This window comes from Aplidium turbinatum, chromosome 8 (genome assembly GCF_918807975.1).
Source record: "Aplidium turbinatum chromosome 8, kaAplTurb1.1, whole genome shotgun sequence".
NCBI lineage: Eukaryota > Metazoa > Chordata > Ascidiacea > Aplousobranchia > Polyclinidae > Aplidium > Aplidium turbinatum.
The window spans coordinates 31,367,184-31,393,366 of NC_137479.1; the positions used below are offsets into that span (position 1 = coordinate 31,367,184).

A 26,183-nucleotide genomic window follows, 5' to 3' on the forward strand; every position below is an offset into this window, starting at 1 on the left:
TTTCAATAAAGGTTTTTGCAATCCAGTGATAACAATTTTTCAAATTATTACTGAATTTTTGTTGTACTCAGGCTTGAGTCTAGGACTCGAAGCTTTGGCATCCGTGAGAGTGATGGCTAGAAAGCCAATACTGGTGTTCACCTTAAAGATGTTGAACAACATGTCAAGACGCAATTTCGTGATCTCGGCTAGTATCGAACCAGCGCCCCTTTGATTATTAGGAATGAATTCAATGCATCTCCGGTTGGTCACTGCATGCAGGTTGCAACGGACATTAATGTTACAAGCCTTCTCACCATCGAGCTTGTGATGTTTTTCCGCAGTTGTTCCGACACCAACGGAGCATGGATAGGCGGAAGAGTGATCGAATGAACGGAAGTCTGGAAACGATTCGCTCCATTATTACGGTCGCCGTCGTCATAGCTACCGGACAGTGTTGCCACTTCCTCAAACAATCTTTCAGATCTTTCATTAACTGGAAGTGAAATAATAAATGCTTTTGTGAACTCCTCTGGTTTCAGCAAAGCTAACAAAGTTGACCACAAACCAAAGGAGGAATAAGTTGAAACGAACAGGAAAATACTCTTAGCCTAATATTTGAATTACAACTGATCTCCAATAAACTGCAAGTTGTTGACAGCTTAAAGCAAAACACGTGCCAACCAGGGCAATTAGTCAGCAAACAAGGAAATTGCTGTAACTTTTTTATAACATAGGTGCAGATTTAACGGAGAGGAAGCCAAGAAAGTTAAATCTTCGTGTCCATCCCCAGCATGCATCCTGTTACGTCGTCAAGAGTGTGCTCTGGACAGGTGTCGAACCGGCACCCTCCCAAGCATCATGGAGGCGTCGTCATTCATGATCGTGGTTCATAAAATCAAATATAAAGTGATGCTATTGTGAAAAATTGCTTATTAAAGTCATTAGACAGCACCAGGTTTGTGGGAGGATCTTCGCTTCTGCTTCGGTCGTCGCTTTTTGACGAGCTGTTCTTGTGATGTAGCAGTGTGGTCGCTATCAGTGAAGGGAGGCGGGGGGGACCTGAACAAATAAACATACAATATTGGCGAATAATGTTTGTGAGACGTATCATTTAACTGGTGTCTAAAGAATTCTCAGTAACATCAAACTAACATTATGTCAATACAAGATTAAAGCATTTATAAACACAGCTCCCAGCTGAAGATCAAGTCAACTTTCCCGGTAGGGACGTTAATCTTCATATCAATGTTAACGATACGACCTTAAATGACCAATGATAGTATGACAGATTGACAGATAAGTGATAATATGATATGACTCAATCCAAGCCAGATATTGTTTTATTATTTCCAGCCCAATTCCAACTAACAAATAGCTCAATCATTAACAAGCTCACAAGTAGCCCACGTTTACAAAGTTTGCACTGCAAATTAAAGTAAAAAAACAAAATTTTTAGCGAAAAATAGTTTTATTTTATGAAATTTGGTTTAAAATAAAACAAAATCAACCAGCACATTGCCGGCTGAGTAGCCGAGTAGTGACAACGTCTGCGCGACGTTCGAAAGGACGTGGGTTCGACACCGCTCCAGAGCACGCGGCTGTGTCTCGGCAAAGGCACTTAAAGGCAAGCCAAACTTAGGGGAACAGCTGACTCGAAGACTATATGTCACTTCGCTGCTTGCTGTCGTCTGTTGTATCGCATCTGTGATCGCAGTGTACTGTATGTTATCGCAATGGGCGCAAATAAAAGCATGATTATTATTATTATTATCATAACTCGTGACTGCTAAAATTTATACGCAACTCCGAAACAAAACTAGCCTAGTTCGACGGAGCTGGCAACCCTGACTCAATGATAACAAGGTGTTCGCATTCGTGTTTAGTTAATAACAAAAAAATTCACTTGCGCAGCGTCTCACCTTCCAAGTGCCTTCACCGACTTCACCGGCGGAGGCTGTGTATATAGTCGGGGCTGCTTAACTTCTTTTGGGGGATCATGTACCACAACAAGGGGTGGGGTGGCAGGGGGGTGCGATGCCGTCTTTTCTGCTGCGGCGGGAGGGGGGCTGGTGATAGTTCTCTGAAAAAAACTTCATTATTCAACAAAAAATTCGGCATACCAGGCTAATTAAAACAAATCAACAAATATTAACCAAGAAAAAACAAAAATCATTTTCTTTCAACGCTGCGACATTCTAGGCTGCATAGTGCATGGCCAAGTGGGGAGAACCTCTGGAGAACGCGCGGAACGGAGTCAGTTCGATTCCCGTCTATAGCAAGAGGCACAGCGCCTTAAGCAAGACACTCAATGACACACTTAAAAGGTGAAGATTAGTATCCTTGTCTTCCCTTCTACTTAATGTGAATCTTCAACTGTAGGGCGTAAGCTTGGGTGCGCCACAAAATTAGGATTGCAGTAGCTCGATCAACACCAACCTGTTCCTAGGAAACAAACAACGCAAACCTGGGTAGCTGCTTCGTAGTAGGGCAAGTTGTTGGAGGTATCAAATGTTTCCTCCTTGTAGCAGAAGAAGTAGAGGATGATGATGATAATGATGATGATTAATATGAAGCAGACTACAGCCAGGGTGATGACAACGGGAAGACACCACGAGGGGGTCTCCAGAACAACAACAGGGGTGCAAGTTGTGTTGGAACTTGAGGTTACAGATGGAGATAAATCCACCAAAGACGAATCTACCACTGCAAAGAGATGTCACGGAGATATTAGTTACTGTATGTTACAGAGCGGAATGTAGAGCTGTTTTCGTAAAATGATAAATGTCTTGATGTTGCTTGGCCTATGATAATTAAACAAAGTATCCTCACCACAGAAAGTAATTGTTAGTTTTTAATCTGCCCAAGATAAAGACAAACACATCTTAGAATTGGAACCATTTTTGTTGCAACCGAATATTAGCAGATTAAGACCAAGTAAAATATGGCTCGATGATGGCAGTCTGTCCTTGGGTAAGCAGTAAGCACTTCAAGGATAGCTCTCCATTCAGCGGTACCCAGTGGATAGAATAGCTCACTCTGTCAAACTCGGTGACCGGGGCCTGCGTCAGTAGTTCAAATCTTCTACAAGTATGCTAAACTGCCAGGAATAAGCTCTCAAAGAAGCTTTCCCAGTCCGAGGGCTAAGGACAAGATTCCCATAATCAAAAAGTCAAATCGACTCACAGTAGGGCAACCGTTTGACGTATGTTTTCAGAGCAAAGACGTAGATTTGCTCATCAACGACTGGATTGGAGAATAATTGCGCCAGAGTCTCACCAGCCGAGTTTGTTGAATTCAGTTGAAGAAATGCGACCGTGACGTCACACGATTGTTGAGCGAAGACTGTGCAAATCTAAAAGTAGCAACACTCATCAACAAAAACAATCAACAACAACTGCGGTACGAAAACGTCATCAAGCAACTACGAGTAACATGGCGTGCTGTTATACTGTATTTTTTTCAAAATATATTGTCTTTAGAGCACTTTGCATTAAAACAATCTTAACTGCATTGAGTCATGGACTTTTGGAGGTTTATTGGATTCAGACCTTTCAGCGACCACACAATCAACAAATATCTATGTGGAGGGCGTATAGACACCACAGAATCACAAATTTCATTTTTGTTGATTGTTCATGACAAAGAAGACTACCGTACATTCGAATATGGAACTGCAAGGTTGGAAGATAAGAATGCGCACATTAGGTTATAGGAAATAGACTAGGCCTACTAGAAAAGAGATATTCCGCACTGATAACGGCCTGGGATAGAAACCAGAAGAAGTCAACATAACTGCAGTGTATCAGACACAAACCACAAGAGCCACAGCCAAGGTACCAACTACTTACTGTGAAATTTGTGCTTGATATGAGCTCTTCGCATGTGTTCGTGCCAGTAGCACCAGCCACAAGAGACAGGCCATCAGTGATTCTTTGCAAAAAATTTAAGGACTTCACTTCATCGCTGGCAAGTGTTGTGTTAAAGACGTCTAGCAAACGTAAGTCTGAAGAATGCATTCATCCGTAACCAAAGTTGAAGTTACAAATAAAAATATGAGTAGCCTACCAAGCTGAAAATTGAATGAGGCTGTTCACTGTTCAGTGTTCACCAGGCATTTAATTTTAAAAATAACATGAGGCGTTCTACCGGTGGTTCTACTGTATACATCTTGTGATAGTTTAGCTTAATTTGCACCAGTAGAACGCCTCATGTTATTTAATGTAAGTAGCCTACCATGTTTTAAAAACAACTATCTGGCAATGACAGTCAACTTCTAATTGTGCTTGGCGGTGCGAGGGTTGTAACGTTCTTATCAAAACAAAGATCGTTGTGAAACACAAATGTTCAACTACACAATCGCCGCAGAAGAATCTGCACATTTGCTTGAGATTGGTGGCAAAGATTAGACGAAATTAACTTTAAAACAAAATTATGCAGTAATCCGCTTATCAAGTCCACCTCGAGACCAGACTGAATTGATCTATGAGCGAGTGAATTGATCTATGAGCGCTCACATACCGCCACCATTTGGTGTCACTGCGCAAGAAACTGACATCTCGCGCTGCATTACTGAAGCGCCTGGCAGGCTCTAGCTGGGGGGCGAGGGCTGACACTTTGCGAATAGCAGCCTTAGCCCTTGTCTACTCTTCAGCAGAGTACTGTGCACCTGTCTGGTGCCGCAGTGCTCACCGCCACAACATCGACACTGCCATAAACAGCGCCCTGCGCACAGTGACCGGATGCCTGCGTCCCACACCATTGGACAATCTCCCCATTCTCGCTGGCATCCAACCTGCTGAGCTTCGTCGCGAAGAAGCCACTCTGTCCCTCGGTCGACGGGCACTGGAGCCTAATCATCTTCTCCACCACAAGATCTCTGCCTTCCCAAACGGGCACCCCCGTCGACTGAAATCAAGACACCCATTCGTGCCAGCCGCTCGGCTTCTGATCAACGAAGCTGATGAACAAGACATCTCTGCGGCTACTTGGGCGGACCATAAATGGAATTCTGAATGGAGGTCAAGCACCACCAGACTCCATTCATTCATCCCCGACGCCGACACACGCCCAATCGGCCTGACACTACAGAGACAGGCGTGGGTGCGCCTCAACCGTCTCCGTACGGGCGTCGGCCTTTTCCGCTCAACCATGCACCAATGGGGAATGGCTTCTTCCTCCTCCTGTGAATGTGGTGCCGAGGAACAGACCGCAGACCACATCATCAATGACTGTACCATCTTCAAGCCACCTAACGGAGTGGAAGGTCTGCGCGTCATGGATGATGAAACTAAAGACTGGCTGCTCTCTAGCAGCCTTCCAGTGTAGTCCGGGAACATCGTGAATCTGGGGTGGTAAAAGGATAGACCCTCGGCCCCAGAAGCTCAGACGACGACGACGAGCGAGTGGGCTTGTGAACTGTGGGCTTAATGAGTGGGAACTACTATACAATTGCAACGACAAGTACAAGCTCGCACAATTGCACTCACCAATCGCGATGAGTTCGGTGGCCGTGTAGCAGATCCCGTCCACTAACACTGTGACCCCAGTTGCATCGATTCCGTTCGCTACCAAGGACGCGATCAGCTCATCCGGGTTAGAGTTGAAGAGCCCGGCCACGAACTGATTCGAGGGCACTATTGTAACGCCGGTTATGATGTTTTCTTCTATGACGTAGAAAGTCGCTTTGTTGGTGCTCGGGTCCAACTCTGTGACCTGGTGACGTCAACGAACGGCATGTTAATCTAAACAATCATTCCGTAGCGGTGGATGTGAAGCAGCTGTGTCCACATGGGCAAGATTGGGTTGGGAAAAGATATAATCGGCCATTCCAATTAGTGGAAATAAAACCGATCATGGATGACGATTATTCCCATGGATAGGCAACCGACTAGTATCACGTGTGGTCGATACGTGATCGTTGCGAGAGGCGTTAAGCTTGACAGAACAGAAGTACGGACATATTTAGTTGTCACTGGGTATTGGAGAGAGTGAACTGGCAATCCTGAGAAGAACGGAAAGGTCAATGGTGAGAGCAATGTGTGGGGTGAAAACGAGAAGGGAAAAAAGGACTGAAGAATTGTTGGATATGCTAGAGATGAGAGAGACCATAGACCAACTGGCAAGGGCAAATGGAGTAAGATGATATGGACATGTGATAAGGAGGGAGGAAGGAAGTTTTCTTAGAAAGGCACTAGATCTAAAGGTGGATGGGAAGAGGAAACGCGGTCGTCCAAGAAGAACGTGGAAACAACAAGTGAAGGATAAGTTTAAAAAAGTCGGACTGAAGGAGGAAGATGCAAGGGACAGGGTGAAATGGAGAAAAGGGATTAAAACAATTGCTGCGCGGAAACAATCGGCCACCCCCACTAGTGGGGAACAAACCGACGATGGATTATGATGATGACTTCACACTACCCCTTTGATGAATAAATGAATGTGGATGTAGGTTAAAGATTATAGCAAAATAGGAGATTATGCCGCTGGGTGCAACTTTTACTTCTTCAAAGATTCCAGTGAGGCCCGTGCGTAATTTTTTGACCAAGGTGACGTTTTGACGTCACTTACAGGAAGGAAGGTGACGCCATACGTTCCGCTTTCTTTTATGATATCATCACATTTGTTAGAAATAAAAAAATTGCTTTGGTGGTTTCATGCATCACTGGTTTCATGGCTCAGAACTCTGCGTTTTGCTTCAAATTATAAATACGAAGACAAGGCAATAAATTGTAGATTTGACATAAAAAATTCTTCTTAATCACGTTATTAACTCAACTCTACATCATTAAAACGTCAGTGCACTTACGTTTACAAAATAGTTTACCCCATTCAGGGTGGATGTGAAATTGCCTGTTTCTCTCTTGCGTCGTCTGGCGGTGGTAGAAGGACTCTGAGAGAGACTTCCATAAGACTCAGCAAGAGATTTGGCCAAGATATCAGCTGAGATAGGGTTCCCACCGGAACCGGACACTTGCACAGCTAAACTCAACAAAAACAAGTATTAGGTTAAAAATATTAATTTGTTGCAAAAACCAACTATTTTAACTTGTAGTTGAATGAGTTTCGCTTTTACTTGCTTGAACCTCGAGTAAGGCGATTAAATAAGATAGCACTACTAAATGTGTATATAAATAACTCGTACTTTGACGTTTAATCGATTGTAATTAACGTTTAGCTACGATAAGTACCGTATACTGTTAATCATTTGCAGCTAAAAAATATTTCGCGAACATGATCAGAAAAATGGGGTATGCCTTCAAACATCTACCACATTATTGCTGGTCGCAAAATATTCTTCAGAGGACTAATACAGTATTTTGGATTTGCTAAAACAATCCACACTGAGTCAGTCCTGCATCAAACCACCATTTCAACCAAGCTACAACAAATCGTTATTAAAATACCCACCGACTGATACCATAAGCATGAACACTGAACAGGCAAGGTAAATGCATACAAATGTAGTTTGTCGTCTAAACATATCGACTTTGCTTACATATATTGACAAGTGAATCTGTGGTCACTTGAACAGGAGGAACAGTGACTGGAGGTTCTGTTGTTGCGGCATCTACTGTTGTGGAAGCACTAGTTGCATCACTTCCAACAACAGCGGTGGACGTGCTAATAGAGGTTATGTTCTCATCAATAAACGTTGTGTCAACGTTCGCGAAAGTTGTAGTAATTCCTGATGTTGGTATGAAGACTGTTGTCGCAGATGTTTCGGGCGTGGTTGCTTCAGTTATTCCGCTGTCGTCTGTTGTATCTGCTGTCGTCACATCAAATACTGTAGAGGTTTCTGAAGTGACATCGTCCTCTGCTGATGACGTAAGAAGCGTTGTCATAACCGGCACAAATGACGTTACATTAGGCAACATGGAAGTCTGCGTGACCGGTGGGGAAGTGCTCGCCACTGGAAGTGTGTTGAAAGTTTGGGTTGTAAAGAAGTCATCTGTTGTTGCGTCAGCTGATGTAGTTTCTACAGTTGTGTCTGCCATCCCACTGTCTTCTGTGGGGGTTGTACCAAACTCCGTTGTTTCTGTTTCAAATAGCGTCGACACAGATGGAGCTACAAAAACAAGGTTAGCTTTCATTTGGAAGAATATGTCACACAACAAAACATAGCAAAGCAAGCTTAAACACAGAGAAGCCGTAAGGCGGGCATTCTCATAAACAGTAAATGTCAGTCACAAAACTGGGTAACAATACATCGTTCTGTTGGTCATATCTTAGTTGTCGTAAGTATGGTTCTTCATTTGAAAAGTGTGACTATCTTTCTCCTGTGACTGAAATATCACTCAAGACCAGTGTTTCTTAACATTTTTACCTCAGAGCGCACCTGCAGATCTCTGAAATTGGTGACGCATCGGACAAGTGCAACATTTTCTTAGGTATACTGTACCCATACTTCTCTTCATCTATTTGTAAGTTTTTACTACTTAGACCTCATAATTGCTATTTTCGTTTTGCTTCAAAGAAGCTTGGTCTTCATCCCGAAACATCAGGGCCAACCAGTTGTCAGCAGTGACTCTTTTATTTCTCTCTATCATTGTCATCTTCAATTTTCAAATTTATTTTTATCAGCTCGTCCTTTGCAGTGTCTTCCCATGTTTTTTTTGGCCCTCCTGTTCACATTTTTCCTGTCACTACCTTATTCCAAACTCGCTTTGCCAAATTGTTCTCATCCATGCGTTCAAGATGTCTCAGACGATGACCACGAAAGTACTCTTCAATATTCTCAAAATCAGTCCACTCACTCGAGAAATCATTTCTTATTTTGTCAAGAAGTGTCTTGCCACACATCATACGAACAATCCTCATTTCTGTCGCTTGTATTTGCCTATCTGTAATTATTATCTATTTCTGACATATCACCAGGATAGAAAAACTTCGAAACAACTTCTATCTCATCACATCCCAATTTCATATGTTTCTTGTGCGTTTCATCACCTACAATACCCTCACATCTTCTACATTCAAAACGCATCCAACTAATCAATCTTCCATGAATGCCTGAACATTTCATTTCATTCAATTTTAAACCTTTGTTTTACTATATTTTTCCAACTAACATACTTTTTTCCACCTCTTTCCAACTATCTCCCATCAACACTAAATTGTCAGCGTACAGAAATTCTTTCATTGTCTTTCCCAGTCTATCAGTTAAAGCATCCATAACTATGACAAAAAGCAACGGACTGATTACTGACCCTTGATGAACACTCTACTTTTACTTCAAACCATTCTGATATTTTATTCTCCAACTTCAATGCTGTCTCAGCTTCCATGTACATTTCAATCACTGCTCTTACTTCTGATTCCATCACACATTTCTTCATTAATTCTCACCAAATCACTTCTCTCGGATTAAGATCGAAAGCTTTCTCTAAATCAATAAAGACAAAATAATATAGGTCTTTTCTGACTTTTTCACATTTTTCTAATATCTGGCGTATAGCAAATATAGCATCTACTGTACTTACCTTTTCCTGGCATAAAACCCATTTGAATTTCACTTATGTCAATTCTCTGTCGATTTCGCTCTTCAAACACTCTTTCCAAAACCTTCACCAAATGTTGAAACATTTTCAAAATTCGATAGCTAGTGCATTCGTTTGTGTTACCCTTACCCTTGTGTAGTGGTATTAGCACACTTTTTCTCCAGCTTGTTGGTATCTCCTCTCTAATCATGTCTTTACCAATCTTTGCTAGGATAAGCTCAATATTGCACAAACGAAGTGCTTCAATTGGTGTGCCACTTAGCTCAGCTGTTTTGCCTCGTTTTACTCTGGACATCGCTTTCTTTACATCCTTCAACTATAATTGCTTTCACGGGTCCCAGATTTTGCTTTGCTTAAAGTACTGTCTGCCTTGCCAGATCCCGTCCTCTCCCGACATCTAGGAAATACACGAAAAAATATAAAGAAGGCATTTTAACGTTTAGCGACGATTAGCATATCTTGTAGTTAAACAACTTATTTCGTGATTATGATCAGAAAAATAAGGAAAGCCTTCAAACATCTATCACATTATTGCTGGCCGCAAAATATTCTTCAAAGGACTAGTACAGTATTTTGAATTTGGTAAAACAATACACACTGAGTCAGTCCTGCATCAAACCACCATTTCAACCAAGCAGCAACAAATCGTTATTAAAATACCCACCGACTGATACCATAAGCATGAACACTGAACAGGCAAGGTAAATGCATACAAATGTAGTATAGTCGTCTAAACGTATCGACTTTGCTTACATGTATTGACAATTGAATTTGTGGTCACTTGAACAGGAGGAACAGTGACTGGAGGTTCTGTTGTTGCGGCATCTACTGTTGTGGAAGCACTAGTTGCATCACTTCCAACAACAGTGGTGGACGTGCTAATGGAGGTTATGTTCTCATCAATGAACGTTGTGTCAACGTTCGTGAATGTTGTGTCAGTTCCTGATGTTGGTATGAAGACTGTTGTCGATGTTTCTGGCGTGGTTGCTTCAGTTATTCCGCTGTCGTCTGTTGTATCTGCTGTCGTCACATCAAATACTGTAGAGGTTTCTGAAGTGACATCATCCACTGCTGATGACGTAGGAAGCGTCGTCATAACCGGCACAAATGACGTTGCATCAGGCATTATGGAAGTCTGCATGACCGGTGGGGAAGTGCTTGCCACTGGAAGTGTGTTGGCAGTTTGGGTTGTAAAGAAGTCATCTGTTGTTGCGTCAGCTGATGTAGTTTCTACAGTTGTGTCTGCCATCCCACTGCCTTCTGTGGGGGTTGTACCAAACTCCGTTGTTTCTGTTTCGAATAGTGTCGTCACAGTTCGAGCTACAAAAACAAGTTTAGCTTTCATTTGGAAGAATATATCAATCAACAAAACAAAGCAAGCTCAAACACAGAGAAGCCGTAAGGTAAGTTGGCATTCTCATAAACAGTGGATGTCAGTAACAAAACTGGGTAACAATACATCGTTCTGTTGGTCACATCTTAGTTGTCGTAATTATGGCTCTTCAATTAAAAGGTGTGACTATCTTTCTTCTGTGACTGAAATATGACTTAAAACCAGTGTTTCTTAACCTTTGGTACGTCAGGGCGCACCTGTAGACCTCTAAAAATGTGGTGGCACATCGAACAAGCGCAAACTTATTTAGATATACACATTCTGCCACTACCTCTTTTCAAGCTCGCTGGGTTAAAGTGTTCTCATCTATTCGTTCAAGATGTCCAACCCATCTCAGACGATGTCCTCGCAAGTACTCTTCAATATCCTTAATATTAATCCGCTCTCTCGAGACATCATGTATAATTTTGTTAAGTAGTGTCCTGCCATACATTATAGAAACCATCTTCATTTCTGTCATTCGCATTCGTCTAATATCTGTCCTCTTCATCAACCAGTATTCACTTTTATAACACATCACGCTTCATACACGAGTCTTCTATAACTTTCTTTTCAATCTGCGAGAAATCGTTTTTCTACAAAGTGTGCCTGACAATTTTTGAACTTTTTCCAGCCCTCATGTATCCTTGCTATCATTGTTCTGCTGGTGCAATTATCTATTCCTAACATATCACCAAGATAGCAAAACTTCGAAACAACTTCTATTTCATCACATCCTTCTCGTACGTTTCATCAGCTACAATACCTTCACATCTTCTACATTTAAAACGCACCCCACTCATCAGCATTCCATGAATGCCTGAACATCTCATTTGTACCTAACACTTGCATTTAATATAGGCCTACTGAATAGAATTGCTCATTACTCTCTTGACACATACTGGGCAATGGGCATGGGTCAATAACATTGACTGCCAATACCTTATTTCTAGTTCGCTTTGCTTTCGTTTTATTCACATGCAATTTTAAACCTTTGTTTTACTATATATTTTCCCATCTAACATACTTTTTTCCACCTCTTTCCAACTATCTCCCATCAACACTAAATTGTCAAGGTACGAAAATTCTTTCATTGTCTTTCTCAGTTCATCTGTTAAAACACTCATAACTTTGACAAAAGACAACGGACTGAGTACTGACCCTTGATGAACACTCTACTTTTACTTCAAACCATTCTGATATTTTATTCTCTAACTTCAATGCTGTCTCAGCTTCCATGTACATTGTACATTTCAATCACTGCTCTTACTTCTGATTCCATCACACATTTCTTTATTAATTCTCACCAAATCACTTCTTTTCGTACAAGATCGAAAGCCTTCTCTTAATCAATGAAGACAAAATACAGTTGTCTCCTTTATGTTTTTCTAACATCTGCCGTATAGCAAATATTGCATCTTTTGTACCCTTCTATGGCAACACATCCATCTAAATTCCCCTTATGCCAGCTGTCTTCAAGAAAAATAACAACTCTTCTCAAGAAGAAGGCATTTTAAAGTTTTGCGACAATAAGCATATTGTTAGTTTCTTGTAGTTAAACAACTTATTTCGTCATTATGATCAGAAAAAATGGGGTATGCCTTCAAACTTCTATCACATTATTGCTGGTCACAAAATATTCTTCAAAGGACGGTACAGTATTTTGTTTGCACAGCATGAATTTGCTAAAACAATTCACACTGAGTCAGTCCTGCATCAAGCCACCATTTCAAACCAAGCAACAACAAATCGTTATTAAAATACCCACCGACTGATACCGTAAGCATGGACAGGCAAGGTAAATGCATACAAACGTAGTGTAGTCGTCTATTCTATACGTATCAACTTTGCTTACATGTATTGACAAGTGAATCTGTGGTCACTTGAACAGGAGGAATTGTGACTGGAAGTTCTGTTGTTGCGGCATCTACTGTTGTGAAAGCACTAGTTTCACCACTTCCAACAACAGCGGTGGACGTGCTAATGGAGGTTATGTTCTCATCAATAAACGTTGTGTCAACGTTTGCAAATGTTGTATCAGTTCCTGATGTTGGTATAAAGACTGTTGTCGCAGATGTTTCTGGAGTGGTTGCTTCAGTTATTCCGCTGTCGTCTGTTGTATCTGCTGTCGTCACATCAATTACAGTAGAGATTTCTGAAGTGACATCATTCACTGCTGATGACGTAGGAAGCGTCGTCATAACCGACACAAATGACGTTGCATCAGGCAACATGGAAGTCTGCATGACCGGTGAGGAAGTGGTTGCCACTGGAACTGTGTTGGTAGTTTGTGTTGTAAAGAAGTCATCTGTTGTTGCGCCAGCTGATGTAGTTTCTACAGTTGTGTCTGCCATCCCACTGCCTTCTGTGGTGGTTGTACCAAACTCCGTTGTTTCTGTTTTGAATAGTGTCGTCACAGTTGGAGCTACAAAAACAAGGTTAGCTTTCATTCGGAAGAATATGTCAATCAACAAAACAAAGTAAGCTCAAACACAGAGAAGCCGTAAGGTAAGTTGGCATTCTCATAAACAGTAGATGTCAGTCACAAAACTGGGTAACAATACATCATTCTGTTGGTCATATCTTAGTTGTCGTAATTACGGTTCTTCAATTGAAAAGTGTGACTATCTTTCTCCTGTGACTGCAATATCACTCAAGACAAACGTTTCTTAACCTTTGTTACGTCAGGGCGCACCTGTAGACCTCTGAAAATGTGGTGGCACATCGAACAAGCACAAACTTATTTAGATATACACATTCGGCCACCCCCACTAGTGGGGAACAAACCGACGATGGATTCTGATGATGATGATTCCGTCACTACCTCTTTTCAAGCTTGCTAGTCAAAGTGTTCACATCTATTCGTTCAAGATGTCCAACCCATCTCAGAAAATGTCCACGCAAGTACTTTTCAATATCCTTAACATTAGTCCACTCTCTCGAGACATCATTTATAATTTTGTCAAGAAGTGTCCTGCCATACATCATACAAACCATCTTCATTTCTGTCATGTTCTCATCAATAATTTGCCTGATATCTGTCCTCTTCATCACCAGCATTCACTTCCATAGCACATCAAGCTTCACACACAAGTCTTCTATAATTTTCTTTTTAATCTGCGAGAAATCATTTTTCTACAAAGTGTGCCTAACAATTTATTGAACTTTTTTCAACCCTCAGTCCCTCATGTATCTTTGCTATCATTGTTCTGCTGGTGCAATTATCTATTCCTAACATATCACCAAGATAGCAAAACTTTGAAACAACTTCTGTTTCATCACATCCTTCTCGTACGTTTCATCAGCTACAATACCTTCACATCTTCTACATTTAAAACGCATCCCACTCGTCAGCATTCCATGAATGTCTGAACATCTCATGTGCACTCAATATTTGCATTTCATATATACTGAGAAGAATTGCTCATTACTCTCTTGCTGGACATGGGTTCATAACATTGACTGCCCATACCTCATTTGTACAATTTATTCCAGTTCTCATTGCTTTCGTTTTATTCACATGCAATTTTAAACCTTTGTTTCACTATATATTTTTCCAACTAACATACTTTTTTCCACCTCTTTCCAACTATCTCCCATCAACAGTAAATTGTCAGCGGACAGAAATTCTTTCATTGTCTTTCTCAGTTCATCTGTTAAAGCATCTATAACTATGACAAAAGACAACGGACTGATTACTGACCCTTGATGAACACTCTACTTTTACTTCAAACCATTCTGATATTTTAAGCGACTTTATTGCTGTCTCAGCTTCCATGTACATTTCAATCACTGCTCTTACTTCTGATTCCATCACACATTTCTTCATTAATTCTCACCAAATCACTTCTTTTCGAACAAGATCGAAAGCCTTCTCTTAATCAATGAAGACAAACTACAGTTGACTCCTTTATGTTTTTCTAACATCTGCCGTACAGCAAATGTTGCATCTTTTGTACCCTTCTATGGCAACACACCCATCTAAATTTCACTCATGCCAACTCTCTTTAAGAAAAGGAACAACTCTTCTCAAGAAGAAGGCATTTTAACGTTTAGCTACGATAAGCATATTGTTAGTTTCTTGTAGTTAAACAACTTATTTTGTGATTATGATCAGAAAAATGGGGTATGCCTTCTAACTTTTATCACATTATTGCTGGTCACAACATATTTTTCAAAGGACTGGTACAGTATTTTGTTTGCAAAGCATGGATTTTCTAAAACAATCCACACCGAGGCAGTCCTGTATCAAACCACCATTTCAACCAAGCTACAACAAATCGTTATTAAAATACCCACCAACTGATACCGTAAGCATGGACACTGGACAGGCAAGGTAAATGCATACAAACGCAGTGTAGTCGTCTATTCTATAGGTATCGACTTTGCTTACATGTATTGACAAGTGAATCTGTGGTCACTTGAACAGGAGGAATTGTGACTGGAAGTTCTGTTGTTGCGGCATCTACTGTTGTGAAAGCACTAGTTTCACCACTTCCAACAACAGTGGTGGACGTGCTAATGGAGGTTATGTTCTCATCAATAAACGTTGTGTCAACGTTCGCGAAAGTTGTATCAGTTCCTGATGTTGGTATGAAGACTGTTGTCGATGTTTCTGGAGTGGTTGATTCAGTTATTCCGCTGTCGTCTGTTGTGTCTGCTGTCGTCACATCAAATACTGTAAAGGTTTCTGAAGTGACATCATCCACTGCTGATGACGTAGGAAGCGTCGTGATAACCGGCACAAATGACGTTGCATCAGGCATCATGGAAGTCTGTATGACCGGTGGGGAAGTGCTCGCCACTGGAAGTGTGTTGGCAGTTTGTGTTGTAAAGAAGTCATCTGTTGTTGCGCCAGCTGATGTAGTTTCTACAGTTGTGTCTGCCATCCCACTGCCTTCTGTGGGGGTTGTATCAAACTCCGTTGTTTCTGTTTCGAATAGTGTCGTCACAGTTCGAGCTGCAAAAGCAAGGTTAGCTTTCATTTAGAAGAATATGTTACTCAACAAAACAAAGCAAGCTCAAACACAGAGAAGCCGTAAGATAAGTTGGCATTTTCATAAACAATGGATGGCAGTTACAAGACTGAGTAACAATACATCGTTTTGTTGGTCATATCTTAGTTGTCGTATTTTGGTTCTTCAATTGAAAAGTGAGACTATCTTCCTCCTGTGACTGAAATATCACTCAAGACCAGTGTTAACATTTTTTACCTCAAAGCACACCTGTAGACCTCTGAAAATGTGGTGGCGGATCAGACAAAACGCAACATTTTCTTAGATATACTGTACCCATACTTCTCTTCATCTATTTGTAACTTTTTACTACGTAGGCCTCATAATTGCTATTTTCGTTTTGCTTCAAAGAAGCCTGGTCTTTATCTCGAAACATCTGGGCCAACCAGTTGTCTGCAGTGACTCTTCTATTTTTCTCTATCGTTGTCATCTTCAATTTTCAAATTTATTTTTATCAGCTCGTCCTTTGCAGTGTCTTCCCATGTTTTTTTGGCCCTCCTTTTCGCATTTTTCTTGTCACTACCTTATTCCAAACTCGCTTTGTCAAGCTGTTCTCATCCATTCGTTCAAGATGTCTCAGACGATGACAATGAAAGTACTCTTTAATATTCTCAAAATCAGTCCACTCACTCGAGAAATCACACATCATACGAACCATCCTCATTTCCGTCGTATGTATTCATCTAATATCTGTAATTATTATCTATTTGTGACATATCACCAAGATAGAAAACCTCCGAAACAACTTCTATCTCATCACATCCCAATTTCACATGTTTCTTGAGCGTTTCATCACCTACAATACCCTCACATCTTCTACATTCAAAACGAATCCCACTTATCAATCTTCCATGAACGCCTGAACATTTTATTGGATTCACATTCAACTTTTAACCTTCGTTTTACTATACATATATTTTTCCGTCTAACATACCTTTTCCACCTCTTTCCAACCGTCTCCCATCAACACTAAATCGTCACGGTACGAAAATTCTTTCATTGTCTTTCCCAGTCTATCAGTTAAAGCATCCATAACTGTGACCAAAAGCAACGGACTGAGTGCTGACCCTTGATGAACACTCTACTTTTACTTCAAACCATTCTGATATTTTAAGCGACTTTATTGCTGTCTCAGCTTCCATGTACATTTCAATCACTGCTCTTACTTCTGATTCCATCACACATTTCTTTAATTCTCACCAAATCACTTCTCTCGGATTAAGATCGAAAGCTTTCTCTAAATCAATAAAGACAAAATATATAGTTCTTTTCCGACTTTTTCACATTCTTCTGGTATCTGGCGTATAGCAAATACGGTATAGCATCTATTGTACCTACCTTTTCCTGGCATAAAACCCATTTGAATTTCACTTAAGCCAATTCTCTGTCGATTTCGCTCTTCAAACACTCTTTCCAAAACCTTCATCGATAGTTCAAACATTTTCAGAATTGGAAAGCTAGTGCATTCGTTTGTGTTACCTTTACCCTTGTGTAGTGGTATTAGCACACTTTTTCTCCACCTTGTTGGCATGTCCTCTCTAATCATATCTTTACCAATCTTTGCTAGGATAAGCTCAATATTGCATAAATGGAATGCTTCAATTGGTGTGCCACTTAGCCCAGGTGTCTTGCCGAGTTTCATTCTAGACATCGCTTTCTTTACATTCTTCTACTGTAATTTCTTTCACGGTCCTACATTTTGCTTTGCTTAAGTACTGCCTGCCTTGCCAAACCCCATCTCCTCTCAACATCTGGGAAATAGACGGAAAAACATAAAGAAGGCATTTTAACGTTTAGCTACGATAAGCATATTGTTAGCTTCTTGCAGTTAAACAACTTATTTCGTGATTATGATTAGAAAAATGGGGAATGCCTTCAAACTTCTATCACATTATTGCTGGTCACAAAATATTCTTCAAAGGACTGGTATGTACCAGTACACAAAGGACTGGTATATACCAGTAATACTGTACAGTATTTTGTTTGCACAGCATGGATTTGCTAAAACAATCCACACCGAGTCAGTCCTGCATCAAACCACCATTTCAACCAAGCTACAACAAATCGTTATTAAAATACCCACCGACTGATACCATAAGCATGGACAAGCTGGGTAAATGCATACAAACGTTGTGTAGTCGTTTAAAAGCATCGACGTTGCTTACATGTATTGACAAGTGAATCTGTGGTCACTTGAACAGGAGGAATAGTGACTGGAGGTTCTGTTGTTGCGGCATCTACTGTTGTGGAAGCACTAGTTTCACCACTTCCAACAACAGTGGTGGACGTGCTAATGGAGGTTATGTTCTCATCAATAAACGTTGTGTCAACGTTTGCGAACGTTGTATCAGTTCCTGATGTTGGTATAAAGACTGTTGTCAATGTTTCGGGAGTGGTTGCTTCAGTTATTCCGCTGTCGTCTGTTGTATCTGGTGTCGTCACATCAAATACTGTAGAGGTTTCTGAAGTGACATCATCCACTGCTGATGACGTAGGAAGCGTCGTGATAACCGGCACAAATGACGTTGCATCAGGCATCATGGAAGTCTGCATGACCGGTGGGGAAGTGGTTGCCACTGAAAGTGTGTTGGCAGTTTGTGTTGTAAAGAAGTCATCTGTTGTTGCGTCAGCTGATGTAGTTTCTACAGTTGTGTCTGTCATCCCACTGCCTTCTGTGGGGGTTGTACCAAACTCCGTTGTTTCTGTTTCGAATAGTGTCGTCACAGTTGGAGCTACAAAAAACAAGGTTAGCTTTCATTTGGAAGAATATGTCAATCAACAAAACAAAGCAAGCACAAACACAGAGAAGCCGTAAGGTTGTTGACATTCTCATAAACAGTGGATGTCAGTCACAAGACTGGGTAACAATACATCGTTCTGTTGGTCATACCTTAGTTGTCGTATTTTGGTTCTTCAATTGAAAATTGTGACTATCTTTCTCCTGTGACAGAAATATGACTCAAGACCAGTGTTTCTTAACATTTTTAGGGCGCACCTGTAGACTTCTGAAAATGTGGTGGCGCATCGGACAAGTGCAAATTTTTTAAGTATACACATTGTACTCTTCATTTGTTTGCAACATTTTACTACTTAGACTTAATATTTACTCTCTCTTTTTTCTTAAAAGAAGCCTTGTCTTCATCCCGAAACATTGTCTTCCCATATTTTCTTAGGTCTTGTTTTCCTCTCACTACCTCTTCCCAAACTCGCTTTTGTCAAATTGTTCACATCCATTCGTTCAAGATTCACTTCCATAACACCTCACTATTTTTACACAAGTCCTCTTTTTTATTTGCGAGAAATCATTTTTCTGCAAAGTGTGCCTGACAATTTTTTGAACTTTTTTAACCCTCATGTATCCTTGCTGTCATTGCTCTGCTGGTGCAATTACCTATTCTTAACATATCACCAAGATAGCAAAACTCCGTAACAACTTCTATCTCATCGCATTCCAATTTCATATGTTTCTTGTGCGTTTCATCAACTACAATACCCTCACATCTTCTACATTCAAAACGCATCCCACTCATTAATCTTCCATGACCGCCTGAACATCTCATGTGCACCCAATATTTGCATTTGATTTACTGAATAGAATTTCTCATTACTTTATTGCCACATGCTGCGAATGGGTCCATAACATTAATTGACTGCGAACACTTCATTTGTACAATTTATTCTAGTTCTCATTGCTTTCGTTTCATTCACAAGCACTATTAAACCTTTTTAAATATTAAATCATCCATAGGCCTACCTATGACAAAAGACAACGGACTGAGTACTGACCCTTGATGAACACTCTGCTTTTACTACAAACCATTCAAACATTTTAAGCGACTTTATTTCTGTCTCAGCTTTCTTGTACATTTCAATCACTGCTCTTATTTCTGATTCCATCACAAGTTTCTATATTAATGCCCACCAAATCACTTCTCACCGGACAAGATCGAAAGCCTTGTCTAAATGAATGAAGACAAAATATAGGTCTTTTCCGACTCTCATATCTTTTTAACATTTGCTGTGTAGCAAATATAGTGTACCGACTGCAGCTTTGTATTTGTATACTTTTATGTTATTATTCAATGCAGTCCAGTACCCTCACATTCAACTTGTAACCTTCATTGCGTCTGGCAGCACTGCAGCAATCATAGACATTCTGACGTCACATCGCATATAAATTGGTTTATAAGTTGATTCGCGTAACATGAATCTTCCTTTTTCGATCGACATACTTCTGAGGGAAAGGGCGTGACGTTTCTAGCTCTGCTCTGATCACTTCAACACGTGGCGCAATACAAAATTATACTTTCTGACATCAATGGGTGTTTAATCTCAGCTCCCAACCAGTAGCAGCTATCATCAAATCAAGCCAGAACGTCACAATAGCATCTACTGCACCTACCTTTTCCTGGCATAAAACCCCTTTAAACTTCACTAAAGCCAAATCTGTCGGATTTGCTCTTCAAAAAGTCTTTCCGAATCTTTCATCGAATTTCAAGCATTTTCAGGCTTCGATAGCTAGTGCATTCCATCGTATCACCTTTACCCTTGTGTAGTGCTATAAGCGCACTGTTTCTCCAGCTTGTTGACATTTCCTCCCTATACATTATGTCTTTACCAATCTTCGCTAGAACATGCTCAATATTATACAAACGAAATGCTTCAATTAAAACAAACGAAATGCTTCAATTGGTATGCCACTTGGCCTAGGTGTTTAGCCTGTTTTCATTCATAGCTCTCTTTGACATAGCTCCCTTTACACCTTCTACTGTAATTTATTTCACTGGTGCTATATTTTGTATCAATTCAAGAGTGTTATCCCACTGATTCTCTTTATTCAATAACTCTTCACAGTATTCCTTCCATAATTTCAACTTGTTTACCAACTCCATTTTCAACTGCCCATCTTTATTTCTCATGCAAGGGCTGTTAACAACACCCCCTTTACCTTTTGGTTGCATTCTCGCTATGCGATATATGTGTATTATGCTTTTGCCCACTCTCATTTTCTCAATCTTTTGTGCCTCTTCATGCATTGTATTTGAAATCACTCGTTTAGCTTTGCTTCCGTACTACGTACTGTGCTTTTGCTTCGTCACTTCTCTTCTCCATTTACGACACTTTGTTTTCTTTTGTTTCAAAACTTCCTTCACACCTCACACTTCTTTATGATTTCACCATTCTTCTATTGATCTATCGATTGGATCGCATTCCAAATCTTCAGGGAGCACATTTCTTGCCTTATCCTTGAAACTCATAGTCATAACCAGGGCTGTGGAGTCGGGTGAAAAATATACGACTTCGAATCCGGCTTCACTGTTGCCAGATTTTTCTGAAATTTTGTCCTTTTTCATTTTTTTAAAAAACTATTTCATTAAATTTGTAATCAAAGTTGAAACGCGACTTTCACAAAACTGACAAAAACCAACACTTTTATTTTTCGGTAAAGATTTGGAGCGCAATACAGAAAATAAGATGCAATATTTTGAAAAAGTGTATCGCAAACAAAATTGTTATTGTTTATCGTTTTTTATCAAACTGGAGTCGGCCGTTTTTTTAACGACTCCTACTCCGGACACGCTAAAATCCCACCGAATCCGTCTCTACAGCCCTGGTTATAACCTCATAGTTACATTATCTTTATGGTACTGTATTCTCAATGAAATAAGCAAATACACAAAAAAAATTACAAAAACAGTCAATATTAAAATATTGTAATAATTGCAAATTATGAATAGCCTACACACAGAACAACTTTTGGTTTCCATTTCTCTGCGGCAAACCTGGCTACCTTCCATGGCGCATCAGTTATAAACGCTGACTTGAGCTAAGACAAACCAAATGAAAACCCTTATCAAGCAGAAAATACATATTTTATACCACAATTTACGATCATGCAATGAATGATAGTTCGACTCTCAGTCTGCGCGCTTGACAGATGCACTTTCTATTCAACGTCATCTGTTAAACTAGATAATTAACAACCGGCATATCAACAAGAAGCTTTCTCACTCCCTGGAACAAATCCACAATGGATCAATCTTACTTGTTTCCATGACCAGCACCAAACTGCTTGCCATTGTTGTCGTCACTTCCGTAGGAAGAAAGCTCGCCATGTTGAAAGTCGTGACCTCAGTTCCGGGTTCAGAAGTGGAGTCGATAGTAAACATTGTCATAGATGGCTGGATTGTGACGTCAGGAGTTGCACTGGGCCCTGAGCCTTTACACGTAAAAAAACATAATTTCATGTTTAGATTGTTAGAATTGTTGTTTTAAAACGTTGCAGAGCTGGTCATCACAAAATATTTCATTTCGAGGCGAAATTTCTTATCTTGTTTTCGTTCCGTTTCGAAACAATTTTGTAAATGACAAATTTCAAGCCGTTTCGTTTCGGAATGCCTTCAAAACAAAACGCACACAAATCTCTAAGTGCAGAATCACAAACAGTTCAGTCTTCGAAGTGACCTTAAACAAGTTCGTCAAAAATCTACCAATAATTGGGATCGTGTGTTCAACTGTGCACAAGTATCAAGTGAAAATTGCAACTATTCGACAATTTCCAATAGATATAAGCAATGCAGTGAGAATTTAGGTTTCCTAAGCAAGGTTCTACAAGTTTTTAAGCAAAGATGCTTAAATTGCTTAAGCAAGATGGTCTAATAAGCTCTCATTTGGTGGTGGATGCAAGCGTTGCACAACCTTGCTATACCAAATATAACCGATGGTTAAGTTAAAAATTTAACATCATTCGAAACTTTACTTTGGAATTCTACCCTTCCTAATCATGCAATGCAAATTTTTTTATGAATATTTGTTTAAATGACAAAGCATCGTAATTAAACTAAGTAATGGTTCAATGAGACCAATTGAATAGGAGCCACTTTGCTAAGAGGCCGGGAACTTGAAGAAACCACCGCGTATTCTTGTGCGTTTTTCTCAGAAGTTTCTTGATTTGGGGCCCAAGGATCTCATTAGTAATGGGCCCAACTATCCTTTCAATGACCCTGCTTACAAGTTAACTTGATCGGCCCAAATTACCCTTTCAACGGCCTGCTCACGCACACATGGGTCTTGAGAAATATCTACACCCGTAATGACTAAATACTCAGTTAGCCCATACGGTGGTGTGATACTATTAGCATCGACAACGCACGGGTACAAAAGCATTGACACGGTAAAAAGAACGCAATAAACACAGCCAGGCCAGAGACTTTAAAGAAATTTAGCGCTTTCGCGTGCTATATCCAATTATCGTAATGTCATAGATACCACCTCAAGGAGGGATTGCGACCTTGTTGTCATGACTTTGTGAGGTCAACTAATTGAGCTTTTTATCAGGACTGTGGAGTCGCAGAGATTTCGGAGTTCCCGGAGTCTGCCAGTTATAAACCGAGCAGTCGGAGTCGTCTATTTTTCGCGCGACTCAACTACCCTGCTTTTTACACGTTTGCGTATTTTATTAAAAAAAACAACAACATTATAATAGGCTATAATTAAAAAAAACTTTGTTTTGTACTTTCTAAACTTTTTGTTTTAACGCAAAATTGTCTGTCTTCATTTTGTTTTGAAATTGTCAGAGAAATAATTTGTTTTTAAATTATTTCATTAGAGACGTCCAAGCATCTATTCCAGTGATGTAGTCCGACTGCAATTTCAAAGTTAGATGCCAGAAAGTTTAACAATAACGAACGCGTAATATTAAACCCTTTCCTGCAATCGTTGGATTGAAAAGAGAGCAATAAGCACCACTTGAGCGTGAATAACATTTTCAAGCACTTGTGATCGCAAATGACGGATATGAATTTCGTGTCGTCCTAAGATTAAATGTATCGCGATGGGACAGATTTATGTTTTTTACTCTATAACGTTACAATAAAACAAACTTAGCCAACTAAATCCGACAATAATTGCATTGTCACTGCTTCAGATGAGTAGTTTTGTCTTAAAAGATTGTGATTTGAAATAATATTTTTACCTGATTGGCCGTAGATGCCAGGAAAGCAAAGACTTGCGAGCAAGCACAGAGAAAGTATTGCTTCTTTACAACACATCATTTTGATAGACAATCTTCACTTTTTCTTTGCATCGTCCACAGAGTCAGAAGTGACATACAGTAGGCCTACATATCCTTTACTTATTTTCACTTGAATAAAAAGCCTAGATTTCAAACACCTGTTGAAGATGAAGTTCATGAAATATTTATAGAAACCTCAACAGATAGTTGATGTCAAAAGCCAACGACCGCCCCGTTGGCTCAGTGATTACGCGCCCGGCTCAAGATCACGCGGCGCTGGTTCGACTCTCGAGGTGTGCGCTTGAGCAACGAATTTCAGGACTTCTCTCCATTCAGCGGCACCTAGTGAATGGAATAATTCCCCAGGAACAATCGGAAAAGTTCACTAGCTCGGTAACCGACCCTGCGTCAAGACTGACTCAAGAGCCTACAGTCTGCAAGTATGCGAAACTACCAGGAATAACCTATCAAGGCTTTGTCAGTCTGAGGATAAAGATTCAAAACTAGACCAGATAAATATTTGTAGCCTACTAAGTAATAGGCTATTTTATTTGGCTGCAACCCTGCAACTACAGATATCAGATAAAGACCTGATCAACAACAAATTCCGAAATTCAGGAGCCCTCGTGTAGGCTACGTATTTAAAGTTACAGACTAACTATACACTCTGTCTATTTCCTTGAAAACATTTTTCCTAGTTGTTGAGATTGAGAGGATAGGGCAACTCAAGTAAACCTACATGTTTCAACCAATGTTTGCCTACCATTTCATTCGCTGCAGCTTTCTAGGCTTTGCCTTAAGCTGTGTAGTTGGCTTTCAGAGTTTTTTGCTGTGTAGGCTATGTAAATGGTCTAACAATTATGATCAAACAAACACACCAATTTCATTCTGTGCATAAGATCTATAGCATCCGAAAAATCTGCAAGTAGACTATGCATCCATGAAAACATAAATTAATATTTTCTGAATGTGCTTGCTATGACAATTTAAGACTGTAGTCGAAAAGGTAAGGTGTGTTAGTTAATATTGATTGGTGACTTCTAAAAATAACTTTCATTGCTGACACAAACAAAGCTAGTTTACTTTCGTCTGCGTGTTGATGGATGGTACCTGGGTTAACTCATCAGCTAGTTTAAATAGAGGCAGCACACGGCGCTTTTTTTCAGTATAATCTCAGGCTACATCCCTGCTAATCAGCAGGACTGGCACTTGGGAAAATAGAAACATAAGCTCAATCTGGCAACTTTGTATACTGAATTGCTTAGACAAGGTTGCCAGGTGGAGTGTCTGCACTTTATTTTAATAGTGTGCCTGTCTCTGCACACACCTTTGTCTATGAATGTGTAATGAGATGTATTGTTATGACGTGATGGATGACTAAATGACCGTTTACAGCCTTTTTCTAATATCCTGGTTGTACTATAATTATAGTATAATTAAATTATAATTTAAGACTTGTACTGTGAAAACTCGATTATGCAAAATGCATTTGGCAACACTGCTAAACAATTAGTGTTGCCAACTTTCGTAACAATATAATGAAAGTAAACAGTAGTTGAAGACAAAAATTCAAAATCGGAGAAATTTCCATATTGCAAAAAGCTGAAACAAGCTACAAAACCTGCCACAGAAATAGGTGCAAATCTATTCTTTTTTAGCAGATAAAGACCTTTTTTGCCTTCAAACATGTTTCGGTAGAAAAGTGAAAATGAAATAAAGTTGCGTTGGGGGAATTTAACCGCTGGCAATAGGAAATTCATCTGGCGGCGTCTGGCAACGCTGCAGACACTAGTGAGCGGTGGGCACTTTAACATCAGGGTTGCCAGATGGCCTTTTTTTAGGCCAAATTCCAGAAAATTGGCCTTTTTAAATTGCAGTTGGCCTAAAGAAATTGATGCAAATAAAGCCAGAAAATCTGGCCTTATTTGGCCCTTTTTATGGCTGCAAGTTTTGACCGGTTTAGAAAGTATTATTTTAAGGAAATTCAATTTCAATTGTAATATAAAAGTATCACTTATCATCACTTAGAGGCTGACTTATATTCGTTTTAATTTTAATTGGTGAGTAGAGACATAGGTAGAGAGTAGAGAATGTGTTAGCGGTGGACAGGGCGGTTCTATTGAGTTGCACCTGCCGTAAACCGGAAAGTATACACTTGCCTTGTTTGTTAGTGTGATGTGTTTGCATTCCATTTGTGCAATTCTGTCGTATTTTGTTTGCTGCTAAATAATTTCAAAACCGAGTATTAGTTTTAGTTCTTATGACATCTTAAACGTATTGATTTCGTACTGGGTTGGTCTGTGAAT

General features: G+C 40.0%; 1 protein-coding gene across 1 annotated transcript in view; it reads right to left on the bottom strand.

The window, feature by feature from the left end:
* Positions 1-23,929, bottom strand: part of LOC145776281 (uncharacterized) — a 31,093-nt gene extending 7,164 nt beyond the window's left edge. The window contains exons 1-15 of the mRNA XM_082587684.1: positions 23,839-23,929; positions 21,910-22,083; positions 18,029-18,595; positions 15,242-15,808; positions 12,704-13,273; positions 10,230-10,796; positions 7,475-8,044; positions 6,785-6,957; positions 5,469-5,694; positions 3,831-3,985; positions 3,166-3,334; positions 2,447-2,685; positions 1,902-2,062; positions 935-1,041; positions 297-475 (exon numbers count right to left, since the gene is read on the bottom strand). Of these exons, the coding sequence (XP_082443810.1) occupies positions 297-475; positions 935-1,041; positions 1,902-2,062; positions 2,447-2,685; positions 3,166-3,334; positions 3,831-3,985; positions 5,469-5,694; positions 6,785-6,957; positions 7,475-8,044; positions 10,230-10,796; positions 12,704-13,273; positions 15,242-15,808; positions 18,029-18,595; positions 21,910-22,083; positions 23,839-23,917 (4,503 nt within the window). The 5' untranslated portion in view covers positions 23,918-23,929. The remainder of the gene's footprint in view (positions 1-296; positions 476-934; positions 1,042-1,901; positions 2,063-2,446; positions 2,686-3,165; positions 3,335-3,830; positions 3,986-5,468; positions 5,695-6,784; positions 6,958-7,474; positions 8,045-10,229; positions 10,797-12,703; positions 13,274-15,241; positions 15,809-18,028; positions 18,596-21,909; positions 22,084-23,838) is intronic.
* Positions 23,930-26,183: the final 2,254 nt, after the last annotated feature.